Consider the following 19,160-nt stretch of genomic DNA (forward strand, 5'->3'; position numbering starts at 1 on the left):
TTTCTGTGTATTTAATTGATACTTAATTAAAATCAGCTGATTGTCAAAAAAGTGCCTGCTATTTTGTAAAAAAAATTGCTTCCATGTATGTTCCCTTTTTGTTTCATGAAGATATATATATACATATATATAGTACAGGTATATTTATTTAACAATGAAAACATAAGACAGGGGTGAACCAAGACTATTACAAAAATAGTGAATTAATTACGTATAACCCCACCGCAACACGGTGGCCTAGTGGTAAGGCCACAAAAAAAAAATTGTCTGTTTCTAGTCACCCGACCGACCCTAAATTTCGGCGCTGACCCTAAACTTTTTTTTTCCAAACTCAAATTTTTTTTTTGGGTGGTAAAGGACAGGGTGAGAAAATGAACAACAAAAACGTGTGAAAACGAAAGTCCGCTGACGATTTGTAAATGTGTTGAGTGTCTTGTCTCTATGTATAGTGAATCCAGTCTCTTTGCGCGATTTTTAAAGTTAGTTTTATTGGTCTACATTTGGGGGTAAAAAAAAAAATTTAAAAAAAATTAAAAAAAAATCCCGACCTACCGACCCTATTTTTTTTAGCCATGTTACCAGAAACAGACAATTTTTTTTTTTTGGCCTAAGGCGTCCGCCCAGTGAGCGGGAGGTCGTGGGTTCGAACCCCGGCCGGGTCATACCTAGACTTTAAAATTGGCAATCTAGTGGCTGCTCCGCCTGGCGTCTGGCATTATGGGGTTAGTGCTAGGACTGGTTGGTCCGGTGTCAGAATAATGTGACTGGGTGAGACATGAAGCCAGGAGTGTGCTGCGACTTCTGTCTTGTGTGTGGCGCACGTTAAATGTCAAAGCAGCACCGCCCTGATATCACCCTTCGTGGTGGACTGGGCGTTAAGCAAACAAACAAACAAACGTATAACCTTATTTCACATTTTTAAAATGTAATTGATTGATGGAGATGATGGTACATTTCACACTGACCATGCAAGTGGTATACCACTTTCTTTTTAAAATGAGTAGTTATAATTGTGGGTTTTTTTCCCAATGAAAACATGCATGTTAAAAGAGAGAGGGCATGTATTTGTGTGTGTGTGTGTGTGTGTGTGTGTGTGTGTGTGTGTGGGTGTGTGTGTGAGAGAGAGAGAAAGAGAGAGAGAAAGAGAGAGAGAGAGAGAAAGAGAAAGAGAGAGAGAAAGAGGCTGTGGACATGTATGCATGCATGCAAAAATAGTCATTTTGGAACTCAGGTTTGGGAAACATTTTAATACAGTTTGATAGAGAAACAACTAGAACTAGCCGATTACAGGAAATATAGTAGGAAGACACTTCCACACACAAACTTAAAAACCGTGAAACATGCGCAGGCGCACTCACACACACACACACACACACACACACACACACACACACACACACACACACACACACACACACACACACACACACAAACACATTTTAACATTATTTTACAAAGAAAGGACATTTTGGTTACATTTTGTTTAATTTGTCAGTCATAAAATAAAATGAACCACTGCATGCATTCTGTTTTCATTAAAAGTACAAAATTAATGGTGACAGTCAATGAATTTCTTGAATAGCAAAACAACACTAACTCTTTATGAACAATATAAAGTATCACACACAGTCATTTCAGAGCATAGAAATCTATGCACATCATAATAACAGAAAGTTCAGGGATGTTTCAAGGATCAATTGTGTGAGGCACATTTTTCAGAAATTGACAAACAGTGGAACGCCTCTTATAAAACCCCTTCTTCTTCTTCTTCTGCGTTCATGGGCTTCTTCTTCTTCTGCGTTCGTGGGCCGAAACTCCCACGTACACTCGTGTTTTTTGCACCAGTGGAACTTTACGTGCATGACCGCTTTTTACCCCGCCATTTAGGCAGCCATACGCCGTTTTCGGAGGAAGCATGCTGGGTATTTTCGTGTTTCTATAACCCACCGAACTCTGACATGGATTACAGGATCTTTTTCGTGCGCACTTGGTCTTGTGCTTGCGTGTACACACGGGGGTGTTCGGACACCGAGGAGAGTGCACACAAAGTTGACTCTGAGAAATAAATCTCTCGCCGAACGTGGGGACGAACTCACGCTGACAGCGGCCAACTGGATACAAATCCAGCGCGCTACCGACTGAGCTACATCCCCGCCCCCCCGTTCATGGGCTGAAACATAGACCATTTATCCTGGACCGCCAACTAGCTCTCTTTCCGCTCTTTCTCTCTATTACGAGATAGCGGCCTCTCGCATTAGGAACCTACGCTTACATGGCCTTTCAGAAATCAGGGGGATCATATCCGGTGTCGATTGTAAACATGGACAAAGTTGCCAAGGTAAGTTCTGAAAATGCTAAAATAAACTCAGCTAAAGTGCATAATATGGAACATGTTTTTCAATGAGTTTTGTTAAGTTTAGTTTGGAGTTTTGGAAAATCCAGTTCATTGTCACCTCCCATTGTCACAAATAACTGGAGCGTGCTTTCTTTTCACTGTCTTCGAATCGCTGGCCTTTCAAACCGGACGCTAAGCGCCCCTAAAAGTCGAGCGTCGTAACCTCGAAGGGTCACGTGACGAGTTGGCGGTCCAGGCTAATTTGGTCTATGGCTAAAACTAACACGTACACTCGTGTTTTTGCACGAGTATCACCGGATTTTACCCCGCCATTTAGGCAGCCATACGCCGCTTTCGGAGGAAGCATGCTGGGTATTTTCATGTTTCTACAACCCACCGAACTCTGACATGTATGGATTACATGATCTTTTACGTGCACACTTGGTCTGGTGCTAGCGTGTACACACGAAGGGGGATGAAAGGCAGTTAGCAGGTCTGCACATAAGTTGACTTGGGTGATTGGAAAAATCTCCACCTAAACCCACCAGGCGCGGCCGGGATTCGAACCCACGACCTTCCGCTTTGGAGGCCGGCGTCTTACCACCAAGCCATTGCAACCGTCTTAAAACCCCTTGATTGCAGATGCTCTGAGACCCTCTTACACACCGCTTAAAAATACTGAGAGAGTTATTTCTGGAATACATCTTCTTCTTCTTCAGCGTTCCAGAATGTTCTGGTTACGTGTGAGCTCGTTTGCCCAGTTGGGTTCCCCACACTATACTCTGAGAGCATAGTCAGCTTCACTCCGCTTTCGTTGAGTAGGCATGCTGGGTATTTTTGTGTTTCCATAACCAACCGAACTCCGACATGGATTACAGGATCTTTTCCGTGCGCACTTGGTCTTGTGCTTGCGTGTACACACGAAGGGGGTTAAGTCACTAGCAGGTCTGCACATCAGTTGACCTGGGAGATCGGAAAAATCTCCACACTTAACCCACCAGGCGGCCGCGGGCGGGATTCGAACCCTCGACCTTCCGATTAAGAGGCCGACGTCTACCCCGCCACAGCGCCCATGTGGAATACATCTATTTTGAAGACATTTTAATATTTTTTATACTGGTTATGTTCGCCAACAGTTAAAGACAATATAAATATTGATTCATATTACAAAAGTACTGATTAATTGTGACCGACTGCATGGTCAGTGACAGCTACTCTTTAAATGCTGCGTCTCTTTATCTCTCACACGCACACCAACACAACACCATACAGAGTAACGATACAATATCAATATTGATTCATATTTCAATGGGTGTTGATTGTGATCGACCAATAATCTTTAAACGCTATACGTCTCTTAATCTCTTACGCATGCACAACCACACAGTAACAATTTAACACAATATGTATATATATAATAGATTCATATAAATGTAAATGATGTGATCGACTGGTCAATCATCTTTCTTTCTTTCTTTATTTTGTGTTTAACGTCGTTTTCGACCGTTCAAGGTTATATATCGCGACGGGGAATAGAGCCACTTGTTAATTGTTTCTTGTTCACAAAAGGAAAAGCACTAATCAAAAAATTGCTCCAGGGGCTTGCAACGTAGTACAATATATGACCTTACTGGGAGAATGCAAGTTTCCAGTACAAAGGACTTAACATTTCTTACATACTGCTTGACTAAAATCTTTACAAACATTGACTATATTCTATACAAGAAACACTTAACAAGGGTAAAAGGAGAAACAGAATCCGTTAGTCGCCTCTTACGACATGCTGGATAGCATCGGGTAAATTCTTCCCCCTAACCCGCGGGGGGTGTCAATCATCTGTAAATGCTACGCCTCTTTATCTCTTACTGTCTTAGGCGTAAAAACCCACAGCAACACAGTAGCAACATCAAAATTGATTCATATTTCAATGATGCTGATTGTAATTGACTAGTAATCTTGAAAGTTGACATATTATGCCCCTTTTATCTCTTACATGTACACGCACACACACAAACGACAGAGTAATCACTCAGTCATACACAATCCATACCATCTGGGCAGTGCCACTGTGGGAACAGGTGTTCCAGCAAAAATTAAGGGGGTTAGCCTTCACCGTGCTTAGTGGACGACCCAGAGCCTCACAAAATCGTCTTTATCTCTGAAACTATTTGGAGTTTTCAATTAATACTTCATGTAATCTCTAATCACCATACGACCTTCTCATTGCCCAACTTTTGAAAAATTATCTTTGTAAAACGATGACGTAATTTGAACTACACAGTCCGGATGATGTGGGTCAATACCCCTAGAATTATGACTTCCACCTTTTAAAACTGAGATTTTTCAAAAATCTGCTCATACTGTCATAGTCATAGTCTCTGTAATTGTAAATGTATCGCCATGTTGCGACAGATTTTCTCAGATTGTGTGTGTGTGTGTGGAGGGAGGGGGAGGAGGGGGGGAGGGGGACTGAACTAGTGTGACGTGACACTTCACAAAGAGTGTCTGGTGTACCCAGGGTAATGCTCACCGTAGGCCGCACTGCCAGAAACTTGAGGTGATGTGCCCGGAGAGCCCATAGAGAACCCTGATGGCACCGTTCTAACGGTAGCATCAAAGTGCATGTTTCCTGGATTCATTACACGGTTTGAGGCATCGTGTCCTTCATTAATCACGCTGTTTGAGGCGTTGTTTCCTTGATTCATTATACTATCAGAGGCCCTGTTTCCTTGATCAACCATACTGTTTGAGGCGCCGTTTCCTTGATTTACGACACTGTTTCCTCGATTCATCACACTGTTTCCTCGATTCATCACACTGTTTCCTCGATTCATCACACTGTTTCCTCGATTCACCACACTGTTTCCTCGATTCATCACACTGTTTCCTCGATTCATCACACTGTGTAAGACTCCGTCTCTATACCTGAGGTCGCTGGCAGCGAACGTGTTGCTTTCCATGTTCCCGTCTCTTATCACACTGTTTGAAAGGTTGTTAGTGTTAGTGTTACTCATTCTCTGATAGGCCGCTGCCACGTTTACATTGCTTCCGCTAAAGTCAGGCTTCGTGTCACTCAACACCGGAAGTTGTTCACCTGGTCTGTGCGAACTTGTGACCAACCTCACAACTGATGCGTCAGTGAAGCTTGCTGTGGGCCTGATGCTTGTTGTGACTGATGAAGTAGGTTTATCGATCACCTTACCTCGGTCAGCTGAACCAGATTGCACAGAATCATAGCTCAACTCTTCCAATGCAAACTGTGTTGGGACAGGCACAGACTCTATGTTGTTATCGTGTGTTGTTACCCTGTAAGTCACGACAGCTTCTTCCGCTTGCTCACTGCTGTACACCGACTGCCGGGGGCTGACTTTGATGTCACTCACAGTCAGGTTTGTCACAGTTTCTGCGCCTTCATTCTGAGCCACGTCAACCTCCACCCCTCTCAAGGCAGACTCCACCGCTGTACCATCATCGTTGAGTATCACCCCGCCGGCAATTCTATCCTGCATTCTTCTCCACAGTGTATTTCTGTCGGGATCATGGTTGCTGGTCAAAGGCTCCATTTTGTGAACTTTGCGACGGTGAGCGGCCAGGTTCCCTGTGCTGGAGAACTGCCGACCACACACCTGACACGCGTACGGTTTCTCCCCAGTGTGCACGCGCATGTGGTCTCTCAACCCCCTAGAGCGCGTGAAGGTGGCATCGCACTGTTCGCACTTGAATGGTTTGTCGCCCGTGTGTGTACGCAGGTGGTCGTTCAAGCGCGCTTTCTCCCGATAGCGCACGCCGCAAACTTCGCACACGTGCGGGCGCTCATCGTTGTGGTAGACCATGTGTTGCTGCAGGTTGGTGCGGAACGGGAACGTCTTGGGGCACTGCGGACACTGGAACCGCTTGTGCTGGAGATGACGCATCATGTGAGTCCGCAGCCGCTTGACCTCGCGGCCGCACAGGCGACACACTGCGCTGCGGCAGTTCTGACGATGGGCGTAGAGGAGTTTGCGGTCGGTAAAAGACTCTCCGCACACTTCGCACAGCCTGACGTCTTCCGTGGTTGAGGGTTTTGTTCGTCGCTTTCTCCTTCTGGCTCCCTCCCTGGCCACTTCAAACTCTCCCGTCTCCTCCTCGTCTGTGAATGACGCCAACCGTTTCTTTCCCAAATGCGGCGATTCTTCATCCTCATCCGTCGTTATTGCTGCAGTGTGCATTCCCTCCTCTTGGTCTATTGGCAATGTCTGGCTTCTCCCCTTGCGACGTCTTCCTTGTGAAATGTCTGCTGTTGCTGCTTTTGTTGTGGTCTGGGCCCCAGGTTTTCTGCAGACAGGAATAACAATTGTAAAAAAAAAAAAAAAAAAAAGTAAAAAAAAAAAGGAATAACAATTGTTTTATTGTTATGCTAAAACAATCAATGGTAAAAAAAAAGTAAACAAGAAGAGCAAACGCTCGATCGAGTCACTTTCGCAGTTCTGAATATTATATGAGGCATCAGATGGACAGGAAGAAATTGCTATTCACAACACAATGAGTCACGTTCACATAAAATTTGAGCCCGGTCACTTTTATAGTTTCCGAGAAAAGCCCAACGTTAAGTTGTGTGTTGCCGAACAGAAAAGGCTAGTTATCTCCCTTGTTTTTCTGATAACGTTCGTAAAAGGCTACAGATGTAAATACTTTGATGTAAAGAATAATCCTACAAAGTTTCAATCACATCCGATGAACTTTGTCAAAGATATAAAATGTCTAATTTTTCCTTTGACGCTGACCTGTGACCTTGAAAAAGGTCAAAGGTCAACGAAACCATCGTTAAAGTGTAGAGGTCATTGGAGGTCACGACTAAACAAAATATGAGCCCGATCGCTTTGATAGTTTCCGAGAAAAGTCCAACGTTAAGGTGGTGTCTACGGACAGCCGGCCGGCCGGCCGGCCGGACAGCCGGCCGGACAGACTAACACTGACCGATTACATAGAGTCACTTTTTCTCAAGTGACTCAAAAAAGTAAAAGGAAAGAAAGTTCTATGGTTCAGTGGAGCCTCCCCTTTAAGGAGGGATCAGTCTTAAAATGGGGGTAAGTTTATGAACAAACATTGGGGTGTGCACGTTAAAGATCCCACAATTGACAAAAGGGTCTTTCCTGACAAAACTGTATACGCATATTGGATAAAAAATGTCCACCAAAATACCCGTGTGACTTGGAATAATAGGCCGTGAAAAGTAGGATATGCGCCGAAAGGGCTGCGATCTGCTGGCCGATGTGAATGCGTGATGTATTGTGTAAAAAATTCCATCTCACACGGCATAAATTAAATAGGTCCCTGCGCCTTGAATCCGTATGTTGAAATATGCGCGCGATAACAAGCAGCATAAAATAAAATAAGTAAATAAAAAAAGTTTGAGAAAACAGTCTTATAAGAGAGAAAGTCTTAAATTGGGGGGTCTGAAGGCGGGGTTCCAGTGTGCGTCATGCATGTATTCATTCTTCAAATGGAGCGACAGGCCTAAACATAATCAAACTGCCACATTACAAATCAGGCAGCTGCAAAATTTCTTTGGATCTTGAATTAAATACAGAACATCGTCAGTGGCCTTCGAAGACCTCGTATCTTCAAAATCATAGTTCTGAGATAATGAGTGTTTTAAAAATCAAATTCCTCTTCACCAGATCAAAACGTGTAGATACGAGGTTTTCACTTTTTTGTTTTGAACTTTTTTGTTTTGAATTTAAGGAACAATTACGAGGATTTTCAACAGACTCGCAGGGATTCAAACAGACAATACGAGGTTTTCCCGCTAATGTCGCTAATGTCTCAACACCCAACGGCAATACGAAGTTTTTAAAATCAGGGGAAAAAGACCTTTGCAAAATAGACAGAGTTACAAGCTGTTCACAGATGATAGGAAAAAAATCAAGGGACGGAACCATGCAAAAATCCGAAAATCGGGAAAATGTAAGTTACGAGGTCTTTGAAGGCCACCGACGACATGCTGATTATTTCTGCTGTAATTTACTGTCAGGCAAGTGCAGATAGCGTGTCACTTTTGGGTGCAAGAAACTGCAGGAGAAAAGAAAACCCAGCATAAGCAAATCAAGTAGTAAACAAACAAAAACAAAACCTGATGGTTGAGGTAACCGGTCAACAAAATACGGTGTGTAGGTAACTTTTCTGTTGTTATGAAAAGCTGTCATGTATAGTAAGTGAGCGGCCACTCCGTTCTTTCTCTATGTGTTTTTGTGTGTGTGTGTGTGTGTGTGTGTGTGTGTGTGTGTGTGTGTGTGTGTGTGTCTGACAGTCTGGTGTGTGTGTGTGTGTGTGTGTGTGTGTGTGTGTCTGGTGTGTGTGTGTGTCTGGTGTGTGTATGTGCATGCATGTGTGTGAGCGTGCATGCGTGCGTGCGTGTGTATCACAAAGCATCCTGCACAATAAAAGTATCATTTCTCACCCTCTCCTCCTCCTCCTCCCTGCCTTCTTCACTGCTGCGGCTGCTTTTGCCCGACTCCGCCTTCCCTTCCCAGCAACCCCTTCTCTCTCCGCGTCACGCTCCGACTCATTTTCAACATCTTCAACCTTGACGGTATCATTCACATAGTCCTCTAGTTCAGTGTCACTGTTGGAATGTTGAACCTTGTGAACATCCTCGCTCTGAATAAACCTTTCAGTCTTTCTGTCGTCATCTTCAGCACTGACTGTGAAACCTGCAGACTTTAGTGTCGTCTGATCCGACGTCTCTAGCTTGATGTGTGTGACACCGACAGCTCGGAACTCCTCGCTTAAAGTTAAACTCCAAGACTCCGCCTCGCCATTTTTCGCGTTCTTTTTCCTTGGAGTCTTTTTTGCGGCACTGTGAAATGTGGGAGTCTTTTTGGCAGCATTGCGAGATATTTGTGTGTCTGTTCCTGGACTGGAGATACTGTGTTGAGTGTGAAGGTGCGAGATGAGGGATTGCCGTGACGACAGAGTTCGACCACACACTCCACAGGTGAGAGAAACGTTTCCACGTTTGGCCGGCAGCCCACCCCGTCTCCCTCTTGCGTTTTTCACTGTGGGAGAGGAAACTAAGGGACTATACTCTGAATCTTCTTCATCACTACCAACAACTTCTGCACTGTTTTTTTGTGGTGTTCTTCTCTGTAAGCGGTCTCTGTGTTTGCGTTTCTTTGACGGCTGGGCTGGCTGGAGGTTTGTAGCAGATTCTTGACCTCCGACATCGCTCACCCTCTGTGGCCGTTTGTGAAGAAAAGGTGATTTGTGCGAGTCGATCCAGCTGTTCTGTTCATCAGGCGAGGAGCTGTCTTGTGGAAACTGGTCTGGACTGGAGCGTTCGCTGGCTGACGTCAACCCGTCTTCCTTCTTGTCACTCTGTCAACATAATATTTAGAGAATCTTAAACAAATGAAGCACAGCGCTGTTGACAGATCTGATAAACAAAGGGAATTCAGAAAGCGAAGATAAAAGTCGCTTCTTCATTTCAATGCTTGTTATTCTCTCAGGTGCCAGGAGAAAGGTTCCAAGTAACTCTCACTAAAAAACAAGAAGAGCAAACGCTCGATCGAGTCACTTTCGCAGTTCTGAATATTATATGAGGCATCAGATGGACAGGAAGAAATTGCTATTCACAACACAATGAGTCACGTTCACATAAAATTTGAGCCCGGTCACTTTTATAGTTTCCGAGAAAAGCCCAACGTTAAGTTGTGTGTTGCCGAACAGAAAAGGCTAGTTATCTCCCTTGTTTTTCTGATAACGTTCGTAAAAGGCTACAGATGTAAATACTTTGATGTAAAGAATAATCCTACAAAGTTTCAATCACATCCGATGAACTTTGTCAAAGATATAAAATGTCTAATTTTTCCTTTGACGCTGACCTGTGACCTTGAAAAAGGTCAAAGGTCAACGAAACCATCGTTAAAGTGTAGAGGTCATTGGAGGTCACGACTAAACAAAATATGAGCCCGATCGCTTTGATAGTTTCCGAGAAAAGTCCAACGTTAAGGTGGTGTCTACGGACGGCCGGCCGGACGGCCGGCCGCATGGCCGGCCGGACAGACTAACACTGACCGATTACATAGAGTCACTTTTTCTCAAGTGACTCAAAAACCACGCTATTACACATGTCGTATGCATGTAGAGCACGTACTTCCCTTTGGTTATCAGATAATATAGCTATTCTGATGAACACGTGGGGGAATTCGGGGGCTGTGATTGGATGGTCTCTCCAGATCATCAATGCATATTGCTGCCGAAGTCGGCCATTTTACTCAATATCCAAAAGCATATTGAGAAAAATGGCCGACGCATGGTTCCGGTTTACACATCTGTACCACGCGGCGATGTTTCTATCGACAACAGCATACACTGACAACTTAAAAAGCTGTTTCAACAACTGTGTTGTGAAATCGAATGCACTTGGAGTCAGTTTTTCTTCCAAAGTCAGAAAGCGTGTAGCGGTGTGCATGTCTGCGCGAACATGATGCGCGTAAGAAGTTTGTCTGCTATCAAAACCTGAGATCAACGCATCGACGCAAAAACTGTCATTTTGTAAGTTTGGAACAACAAATCAAGGTCATAACAGCTATATAATCGCTATTATGTTTTCAGCGTAGCAATAGGGTCCGATATTTAGACTCGAACAAGTATAATGCGACTCGTCTTCGACTCGTCACATTATACTTGTCTCGTCTAAATATCGGACCCTATTGCTATGCTGAAAACACAATAGCTGGTAATATTTAGAGACTTTGTGAACATGAAAATGTTGGCTGTTTTTGAACTTACAATGAAACCCCACTTTTAAGACCAACAAAAATCTGAGAGAATGTTGTTTATAGGAAGGGGGGCAGTACTGCATTTCAATCAAGTGACAGTTGTAGTATTATCAAAATAGTATGCTCAATAGTAACCATGCCGGTTCTTAAGCCGAATGAGAAAGGGAGGGGGTAATGGGTGTGGGGCTAGCAACCACACCCGTGTAAAAAAACACCCTCCAACGCTACAAAAACAACAGCAAGGGAAACAACTGCACGTGGCAGAGGCCGATTGCCTCAAGCATCAGATGGCCCAGAGAGAATTTGTGACCCTCCACCATGAAATGAGTCGCATGTCACCTCGCGCGGTTCTGCGCTAGGCTTAATAAAAGTCCGGGGAGTCTCTTGGAACAGTGTGAGGGTCACCTTAGTCACAGGCTTATAACTCAAACAAAGTTTTCGCTCTTTCTAAAACGGTTTTCACCATTGGATAGAGCATAAAAAACTCTTTAGAAAAATGTAAAAATAGGAAAATCATGCAAAGGTGACATGCGACTCATTCCGTGGTGGAGGGTCACATTTAGTAAGTGACTAATGACGTGACGCCTAAAAATGACCCTTTGAGAGTTCTGTTTTTCAAACCTAAATGCTGTGTTGGGTAGTCTTTTGAGACCGTGCATATTATCCAATGGACAGTGTGTTTGTTTATGCTATGCATTGCGTTTTAGCCCTGAATGGCAAGGACTGTGCAAGCTTTTGCTAGATTACTGGTCTGAACCCATGTCATGATGACGACAAAATAAAATATGACAACGAACAGAACTCTTGATATAAGAGAGTGGAAGAATATAACTGTTTACCAATTAATTTTCATTAGTTATTTAGCATAGTTATAACTTACAATGCATTTTCGAGCAAATCATTATTTGGGTATCCATAAATCACAGCACACAGCAAATGCCCCTTAAGTGTTTTAAAGGTACAATATATAACCTACCTGCTAACTGTGACATATCCCCATTTGTGTACACGAAAATAACAGATAAAGTACGCACGAACAAGGTCCTGTTATCCCTGTCAGAATACTGTAGACTATAGCATGCATCCCCCATGTGGCGCAGAAAAAAACGGACATAAAAGTAAAAGCCCAGTCGTGCAAAACACAAGTGTACAGGTGTACTCCCGGTTGGCCATATCTCGTTTGACTGTATCTCGTTTGACCGTATGCATTCATTGGAACAGACTCGCAGTCTCGTTTGACCGTATTTGCTCATGTTTGGTTGTTTTTCATTTGCACACACACACACCCACACACACACCCACACACACACACCCACACACACACACAAATCCCAACTTTTGTTAAATGGCAGGTGTATTCGCTAATAGCAAATTGTAACACAGAGATAAAAAGATGTTTCTCAATCAAATATGTTTGTCAATTAAGAAAATCAATATGCCATGCTAATCAATGTCACACCGTAATAACAAAGCTACACAGGCATCGATATAACTAGTAATATCTCTCTTTCCTGTGTCCAGTTCTTCTTTCAACCGTTGAAGACGCTTTGATGCGTCAACGTATTGCCTTTTGCGCGGCTGTGGTGGTTGCCCAGCTCTCAAAAGGCACACACACACACACACACACACACACCCACCCAAACACACACACACACATATATACACATACACATACCGGCACACGCACGATCAGGTAAAAGCATACGGTCAAACGAGACTGTCCAAAACTGTCAACCGCTACAACGCTTCGGTTACTGTCACGGTTAACTGGGCGGCGCCTACATCAATCATACGGTCAAACGAGATACGGCCAACCGGACCCTAAGGCCAAACAAAAAATAGGTGTGGTTAAGGTAACATAGCAAAAAAAAAATAGGGTACGAAGGTAGGCAATCACTTTTTTTTTTTACTTTTTTTTTCTAATGTGTACAAATTAAACCTACTTGACAGGGATAAGTGTGCGACTGGAGCGCTTTCGCTTTCATTGCGTTTTCTGCACTCGGTTTTTATTTTTTTATTTTATTATTTTATTTTTTACAAATGTAATAAAAAGTTATAGGGTCGGCCCCTAAAAATAGGGTAGGTCGGGTTACCGTAACCACACCTATTTTTTTTTTAGGCCTAACCAGTGTACATGTAGGAGTTGCCGTCTAATGACACAGAAGAGGTTGACTGACCTTGACCTTTCGACAGCTGTCACACACCATGCGCAGAGGTGACCGACACACCTGACACACCTTCTTGACGGACAGGACACCTGCTGCTGAATCGTCGTAGCTGAAACAGTCAAGTCACTGCATCCAGGTAACAATTAGAGTCACATGACAAAAGCAGCTATAATAAATTTACTTGGACAGACATACATGTCAGTTCATACGCAAACGCACACGTACCACAGTGGAAACACCCTTTCATGGGGGGGGGGGGGGGGGGGGGGGGTTTGCCCAGTCGGTAGAGGCGCTGGCTTTAAAACCGGTTGTTACTATCAGCGTGGGTTCAACCCCCAAGTTCGGCGCGGGATGTGTGTCCCAGAGTCAACTTTGTGCAGACTCTCCTCGGTGTCCGAACACCCCCGTGTGCACGCATGCGCACGATAGAGATCCCAGGGTCACAGCGAAAGCCTCAGGCCTTGGAAACACGAATACATGCATGCAAAAATATGAAGCTTGGGTGTCCGTTCGGCCAACAGCCAATAAAGTAACCATTTCAGCACTGACCCAAGACGACCCAACCCGGTCCCTAGCCCATTTCAGGTCTCTTCTAGCAGCCGGCAGCCAGCTGTCTACATCCCCCCCCCCCCCCCCCCCCCCCCTGCATTTTTATTTTTTATTTTCATACAAAGCCGGGTTTTCCCGTGTAACATGCCCCTAATGGCTTTGCCGTGAGGGCGTAAAACTTACATTTTCTCTCTCTCCCCTTTTATCAATTCCCCGTTCTTCTTCTTCTTCAGCGTTCCACAATGTTTCTGGTTACGTGTGAGCTCGTTTGCCCATTTGGGTTCCCCAAACTATACTCTGAGCTCTAGCATAGTCAGCTTCACTCCGCTTTCGTTGAGTAGGCATGCTGGGTATTTTCGTGTTTCCATAACCCACCAAACTCCGACATGGATTACAGGATCTTTTCCGTGCGCACTTGGTCTTGTGCTTGCATGTACACACGAAGGGGGTTAAGTCACTAGCAGGTCTGCACATAAGTTGACCTGGGAGATTGGAAAAATCTCCACTCTTAACCCACCAGGCGGCAGCGACCGGGATTCGAACTCACGACCTCCCGATTAGGAGGCCGACGTCTTACCACCACGCCACTGCGCCCGTCAAGAAACAATTACATGAACTTCGACCCATAGATCTATACTCGGGGACCAATAAAGTAAATTTACCTCCCTTGTTAGATTCCTTCCCTTAAATCTATGTCATAGTAAGTATAAACAGTGTCGGAACACAGCTTTTATCATCTTGCAGTTCACATTCAAACACACTTTATCCTTTAATGTTTTAACCTATAAACACGCACACTGGCACAGACATGCACACGAACTAAATGCATAATACACACTCACGCACACACATACTGACCATTTCATAAGAAAGCAGGCAATCTCCTGATCCGACTGAAGGTGATGTGTGACGCCGATGCCTCGCCAGTGATGGTACGACGCTGTTTGGAGAAAGGACGCCGGAAAGCCTATGTCATCCTCCATGCCTGTCTGTGCTTCAAGCTCTTCTGCTTGCATCTCTTAGGTCTTTCTGCAATATTATGTACCATTCAGTCACAACACAGTACTTAATTGCCATCAAATAACCAAAGGGAGGTAAGCGCTCAAAATGCATACAACATGTGTAATGGTGTGAACGAGAGTTTTATAATACGGAACCAATCTCCTGGCACCTGAGAGAATAACAAGCATTGAAATGAACAAGCGACTTTCATCCTCTATTATTTTGATTCATACCCAGACATATCATTTATTCATGAAATCCATGGGGATTCCCTCCTTACAGGGAAAACGCCTACAGGAACTCTACCTACAGGGAATCTCAGTCTTTTGGTGGACATAGCTATACCCCATCAGCCACAGTAATACTAATACTAATCATAATTAGCATGTTCCATAATTAGCCTAGCTGTAATATGTTTTCATCAAAATGTGTGCACATGTTATGCAGGCAAGTATTGCAGGGGGAGGGGTGGGCGGCATAGAATGAGGGAGTGGTACTAGACTATACAGCTTGCTTCCACCCCCCTCATCAAACGAGATTCATTCTGTGCTGATCTAGTTTTATCAGGCACTGATGCCTGCAGACAATGTAACGTTCCATAACGAATGCCAATCAGAGGGTACCACCGGGCAAATGACCTGCTGACGTTATGTAATATCATCTCCCAATTTATTTCTTATTCCAGACTGTTTCAAAAACGAAAATCCGTGCTAGATATATCGCAGGCTAACTAATTTGACGTTCCTACATTTCCAGCGAAAGTGGCAAAACCTAAGGTCACGATTCTACCTCAAGCCGAGTCAAGGAAAATGTCAAGCAATCAGATGGTTCTGCGTATTCGTGCGATACAAGCTACGTGTAAACACAAACTTTTGATCAGATGAAAGAGCTTGCAACATCTCTTTTACGAAGAAAGGAAGGATTTTAACGACAAAATGCCCTTGTACCGTGCCAAACAACAACGGAGCAGTTGAAGATAGCAGACGATGATGTGAAGTCAGCCCATTATACGAAAATATATAAATCGACATCATAACAAAATCTGACAGATTATTCAAAGTATGCGGTAATTTTGGAACTTGAGCATTGTAAACCGACGACTGCTGTCTGGTGATAAATTATGAAAAATGAACGAGAAAAACGAGTAAATACCAAACTAAAGCTAAACATCACTCATGGCTCTCCTCAATACCAAACGTCACTTCCGAAACTTGTAGAAAAGAAAGTAGAAAGCTAGTTCAGTGTTGTACGATTTCTCAAAAAAACTCTGTCATTAAGTTATCCAGAAATGTGGCAGCTGTGTTGATTATTGTTTCTTACATACAATGAAACAAAAACCTTAACTTGAACATGACTGTTCGGTGTAAACAGGCCGGCTGATGACAGGCAGTCTGGGATGTCACGTTTCAGCCTCTTATTTTTGTAGAACTTGCTCTTGTAAGCACTAACAGTCATTTTATTTCCCATTCAAGCTACGGAATGAGCTGGACGAATGTGTTTCGGTTACTTGGGTTTTAGAATGAAAACGACGTCGACGTAATGAGGAAAGGGGGACAACTGACTGTTAGTGTGTCGCTGTTACGCTCAGAGTAACAATCCGGAGCAGAGTGGGAATAACCGGGAATTCCCGAAATCTCACTTAAGTGTAAAGAAAGCGCCGCATTTCAGGAAACGAGCTGCCTTGTTCTAGAGATGGCAACCCTTCGACTGGCATAAATAGCATACCCTTTTCCAAACTTGATTAAGACCCCTCCCCCCCCCAAAAAAAAGTAAGACATCAGTTCAGCCGGTTATGAATAAGGTATATGAAAAAGCAAGGTCTTATCAAGGGAAGTCTCAAATTGGTAGTGGGGGGGGGGAGGTCTGAAGAATGAAGAATTTTAGCTATGTTATAAACAATTTGTGGCTTATCCTTGATTTTAAACATGATCAACTGGTGTCAGCAGCCACTCATTATTTCTTTTAAAGTTAGTATTAAAAAATGGCAATTTATCTTCACTGATATCTGCTCCCGACATATAGTATGGTTAGAAGGAAGACATGTCGCATAGGATTGGCAGTTAAAACTGTACAAAAATGATACTGATTAAACAATTACCTATTCCCCCAGCTTTACAGCCAGAAACAAGAACAAAATTCACAGACAGAATTTAAAAAAAAAAATTATAGCCGAGGGGGGGGGAGGAGGTGGGGGGGGTCTGGAACCCCCGTTACCCCCCCCCCCCCCCTAATCCGCATCCGCCCCTGGAAGCATTGATCATTTTAACACACGAGGATCATTAATAGGCCAACATCAGTGACTTGTATCATTTTAAATATCATTCTAAGAAAGAGCCGGACTCTCACTATGCGCGGTACATTTCTAGAACCGCGTAGCGCAAAGTTGGAATTCCTACAAAGGCGGCCATTGTTGGAATTCCAACAAAGCGCAGGTTTCCGGAAAAGCGCCGATGACGAGATGGGTCGCAACATCGATCTTGCGTATGTCGCGATGTATGCAAGGGGAAACAACCAATGCAGCTATTCTACTTTACCAAATGATCCGAAATGAATGAATTATCTATATATATATATATATATATATACTAGAGGAATACCCGGCTTCGCCGGGGTGAATCGCGAGACAGAGACAGACAGCGTGGCGGTTCATCACAATCACCTCTGCAGGCGAAGTCCTGTCAAACAGGATTGAGAATTTTAGAGCTTATTTCTTAGCCCTATATTATCTGTTGTGGCTTCTCAAATGCCAGAACATACAGACAGACAAAAGCCGCTAGACCCCATCACAAACAGAACTCTACAATCAACAGGTTTTTTCCCCCACACACACACACAAACACACACACAGAGAAGCCGTATATATATATATGCATATCTGTATCTATAAATATATAGAGATAGGTGAGAGTGTATTTTTCGCGTGGCTATAAATTGATTCGACCTTTTCACTTTGACAGTAAGAACAACTTACGGGTGCAAGGGAAGCGTTCTGGACAGCGCAGTGACATTCTAAAAATAGTCACTCTCAGAAACGGGAATTTGGGGTGAGACAGACAGCGTGGCGGTTCACCTCAATCACCTTTGAAAGGCGAAGTCCTGTCAAACGGGATTGAGAATTTTAGAGCTTATTTCTTAGCCCTATATTATCTACTGTGGCTTCTCACATGCCAGAACATACAGACAGACAAAAGCCGCTAGACCCCATCACAAACAGAACTCTATAATACATAGGTTTTTGCCTACACACACACACAAACACACACACACACAGAGAAGCCGTATAGGTGAGAGTGTATTTTTCGCGTGGCTATAAATTGATTCGACCTTTTCACTTTGACAGTAAGAACAACTTACGGGTGCAAGGGAAGCGTTCTGGACAGCGCAGTGACATTCTAAAAATAAATAGTAACTTACAACTGAACGGGAAAGCCACACGAAGGAAGGGAGATAAACGCCAAACACTGGAGAAGATAAGGAAGAGTTACTTATAATGGTGAAATGAACACAAAAACGAACATGAGTTTAGCGCTGCGCGCTGAGAGCACGTGTTGAAATATCTCATCGATGATATTGTGTCCGGGGTGTAGCTGAATACGGTGTCCAAATTTGAAAAAGAACCACCGAGAACTTTGGCGTTGTGATGTGGTGTAGCGGCTATGGTGTGTCGGTATGGGGGCCCGGGTAAGCTGAGGTGGAACCAAAATAGCTGAGGTGGAACCAAAATCGGTTCCGCGCTGCGCGCTGAGAGCACGTGTTGAAATATCTCATCGACCAGGTTGTGTCCAGGGTGTACCTGAATATGATCACCAAATTTGAAACAGATCCATCGAGAACCTTGGCCGCGCATCGCGCACAGACAGACAGACACACAGACAGACAGACACTAGTCGTATATATATATAGATATATATATACGACTTGTGTCTGTGTGTGTGTGTGTGTGTGTGTGTGTGTTCGCGATGCACGGCCAAAATTCTCGATGGATCTGCTTCAAATTTGGTGGGCATATTCAGGTAGACCCCGGACACAACCTGGTCGATGAGAATTTTCAACACGTGCTCTCAGCGCGCAGCGCTGAACCGATTTTGGTTTTTCTGTTCATCTTCCCAGATCCATTCCCAGTAACTCTTCCTTATCTTCTCCAGTGTTTTGCGTTTATCTCCCTTCCTTCGTGTGGCGTCAATCCTTCTTCTTCTTCTTCTTCTTCTTCTTCTTCGGCGTTCCAGGGCGTCAATCCATATTCCCGTTACTATTTTTAGAAGGTCACTGTCCACAACGCTTTCATCCCGGCGAAGCCGGATATTCCCGTTACTATTTTTAGAAGGTCACTGTCCACAACGCTTT

The 19,160-nt window shown here is 43.9% G+C and overlaps 1 protein-coding gene across 2 annotated transcripts; it reads right to left on the bottom strand.

The window, feature by feature from the left end:
- Nucleotides 1-1,462: 1,462 nt before the first annotated feature.
- Nucleotides 1,463-15,813, bottom strand: LOC138951126 (uncharacterized). 2 transcript variants are annotated; one of them, XM_070322772.1, is made up of 5 exons: nt 15,764-15,813; nt 14,673-14,843; nt 13,275-13,374; nt 8,775-9,691; nt 1,463-6,649 (listed from the first exon to the last, which is right to left on the bottom strand). In XM_070322772.1, the coding sequence occupies exons 2-5, from the start codon at nt 14,828-14,830 to the stop codon at nt 4,828-4,830; spliced, it is 2,997 nt and encodes a 998-aa protein (XP_070178873.1). In that variant the 5' UTR covers nt 14,831-14,843; nt 15,764-15,813; the 3' UTR covers nt 1,463-4,827. The 2 variants fall into 2 exon arrangements, with proteins under 2 accessions (XP_070178873.1, XP_070178872.1); XM_070322771.1 differs by having other exon boundaries at nt 15,687-15,807.
- Nucleotides 15,814-19,160: the final 3,347 nt, after the last annotated feature.

The sequence above is a fragment of the Littorina saxatilis genome, linkage group LG16, assembly GCF_037325665.1.
Source record: "Littorina saxatilis isolate snail1 linkage group LG16, US_GU_Lsax_2.0, whole genome shotgun sequence".
NCBI lineage: Eukaryota > Metazoa > Mollusca > Gastropoda > Littorinimorpha > Littorinidae > Littorina > Littorina saxatilis.

Coding starts and splice junctions, on each gene's coding strand:
- LOC138951126 (XM_070322772.1), bottom strand. CDS start 14,830: ATGCAAGCAGAAGAGCTTGAAGCACAGACAGGCATGGAGGATGACATA. Junction 13,375..14,672: donor GCCTGCTTTCTTATGAAATG/GTCAGTATGTGT, acceptor TGACTGTTTCAG/CTACGACGATTCAGCAGCAG. Junction 6,650..8,774: donor GGGAGGAGGAGGAGGAGAGG/GTGAGAAATGAT, acceptor TCCTGTCTGCAG/AAAACCTGGGGCCCAGACCA.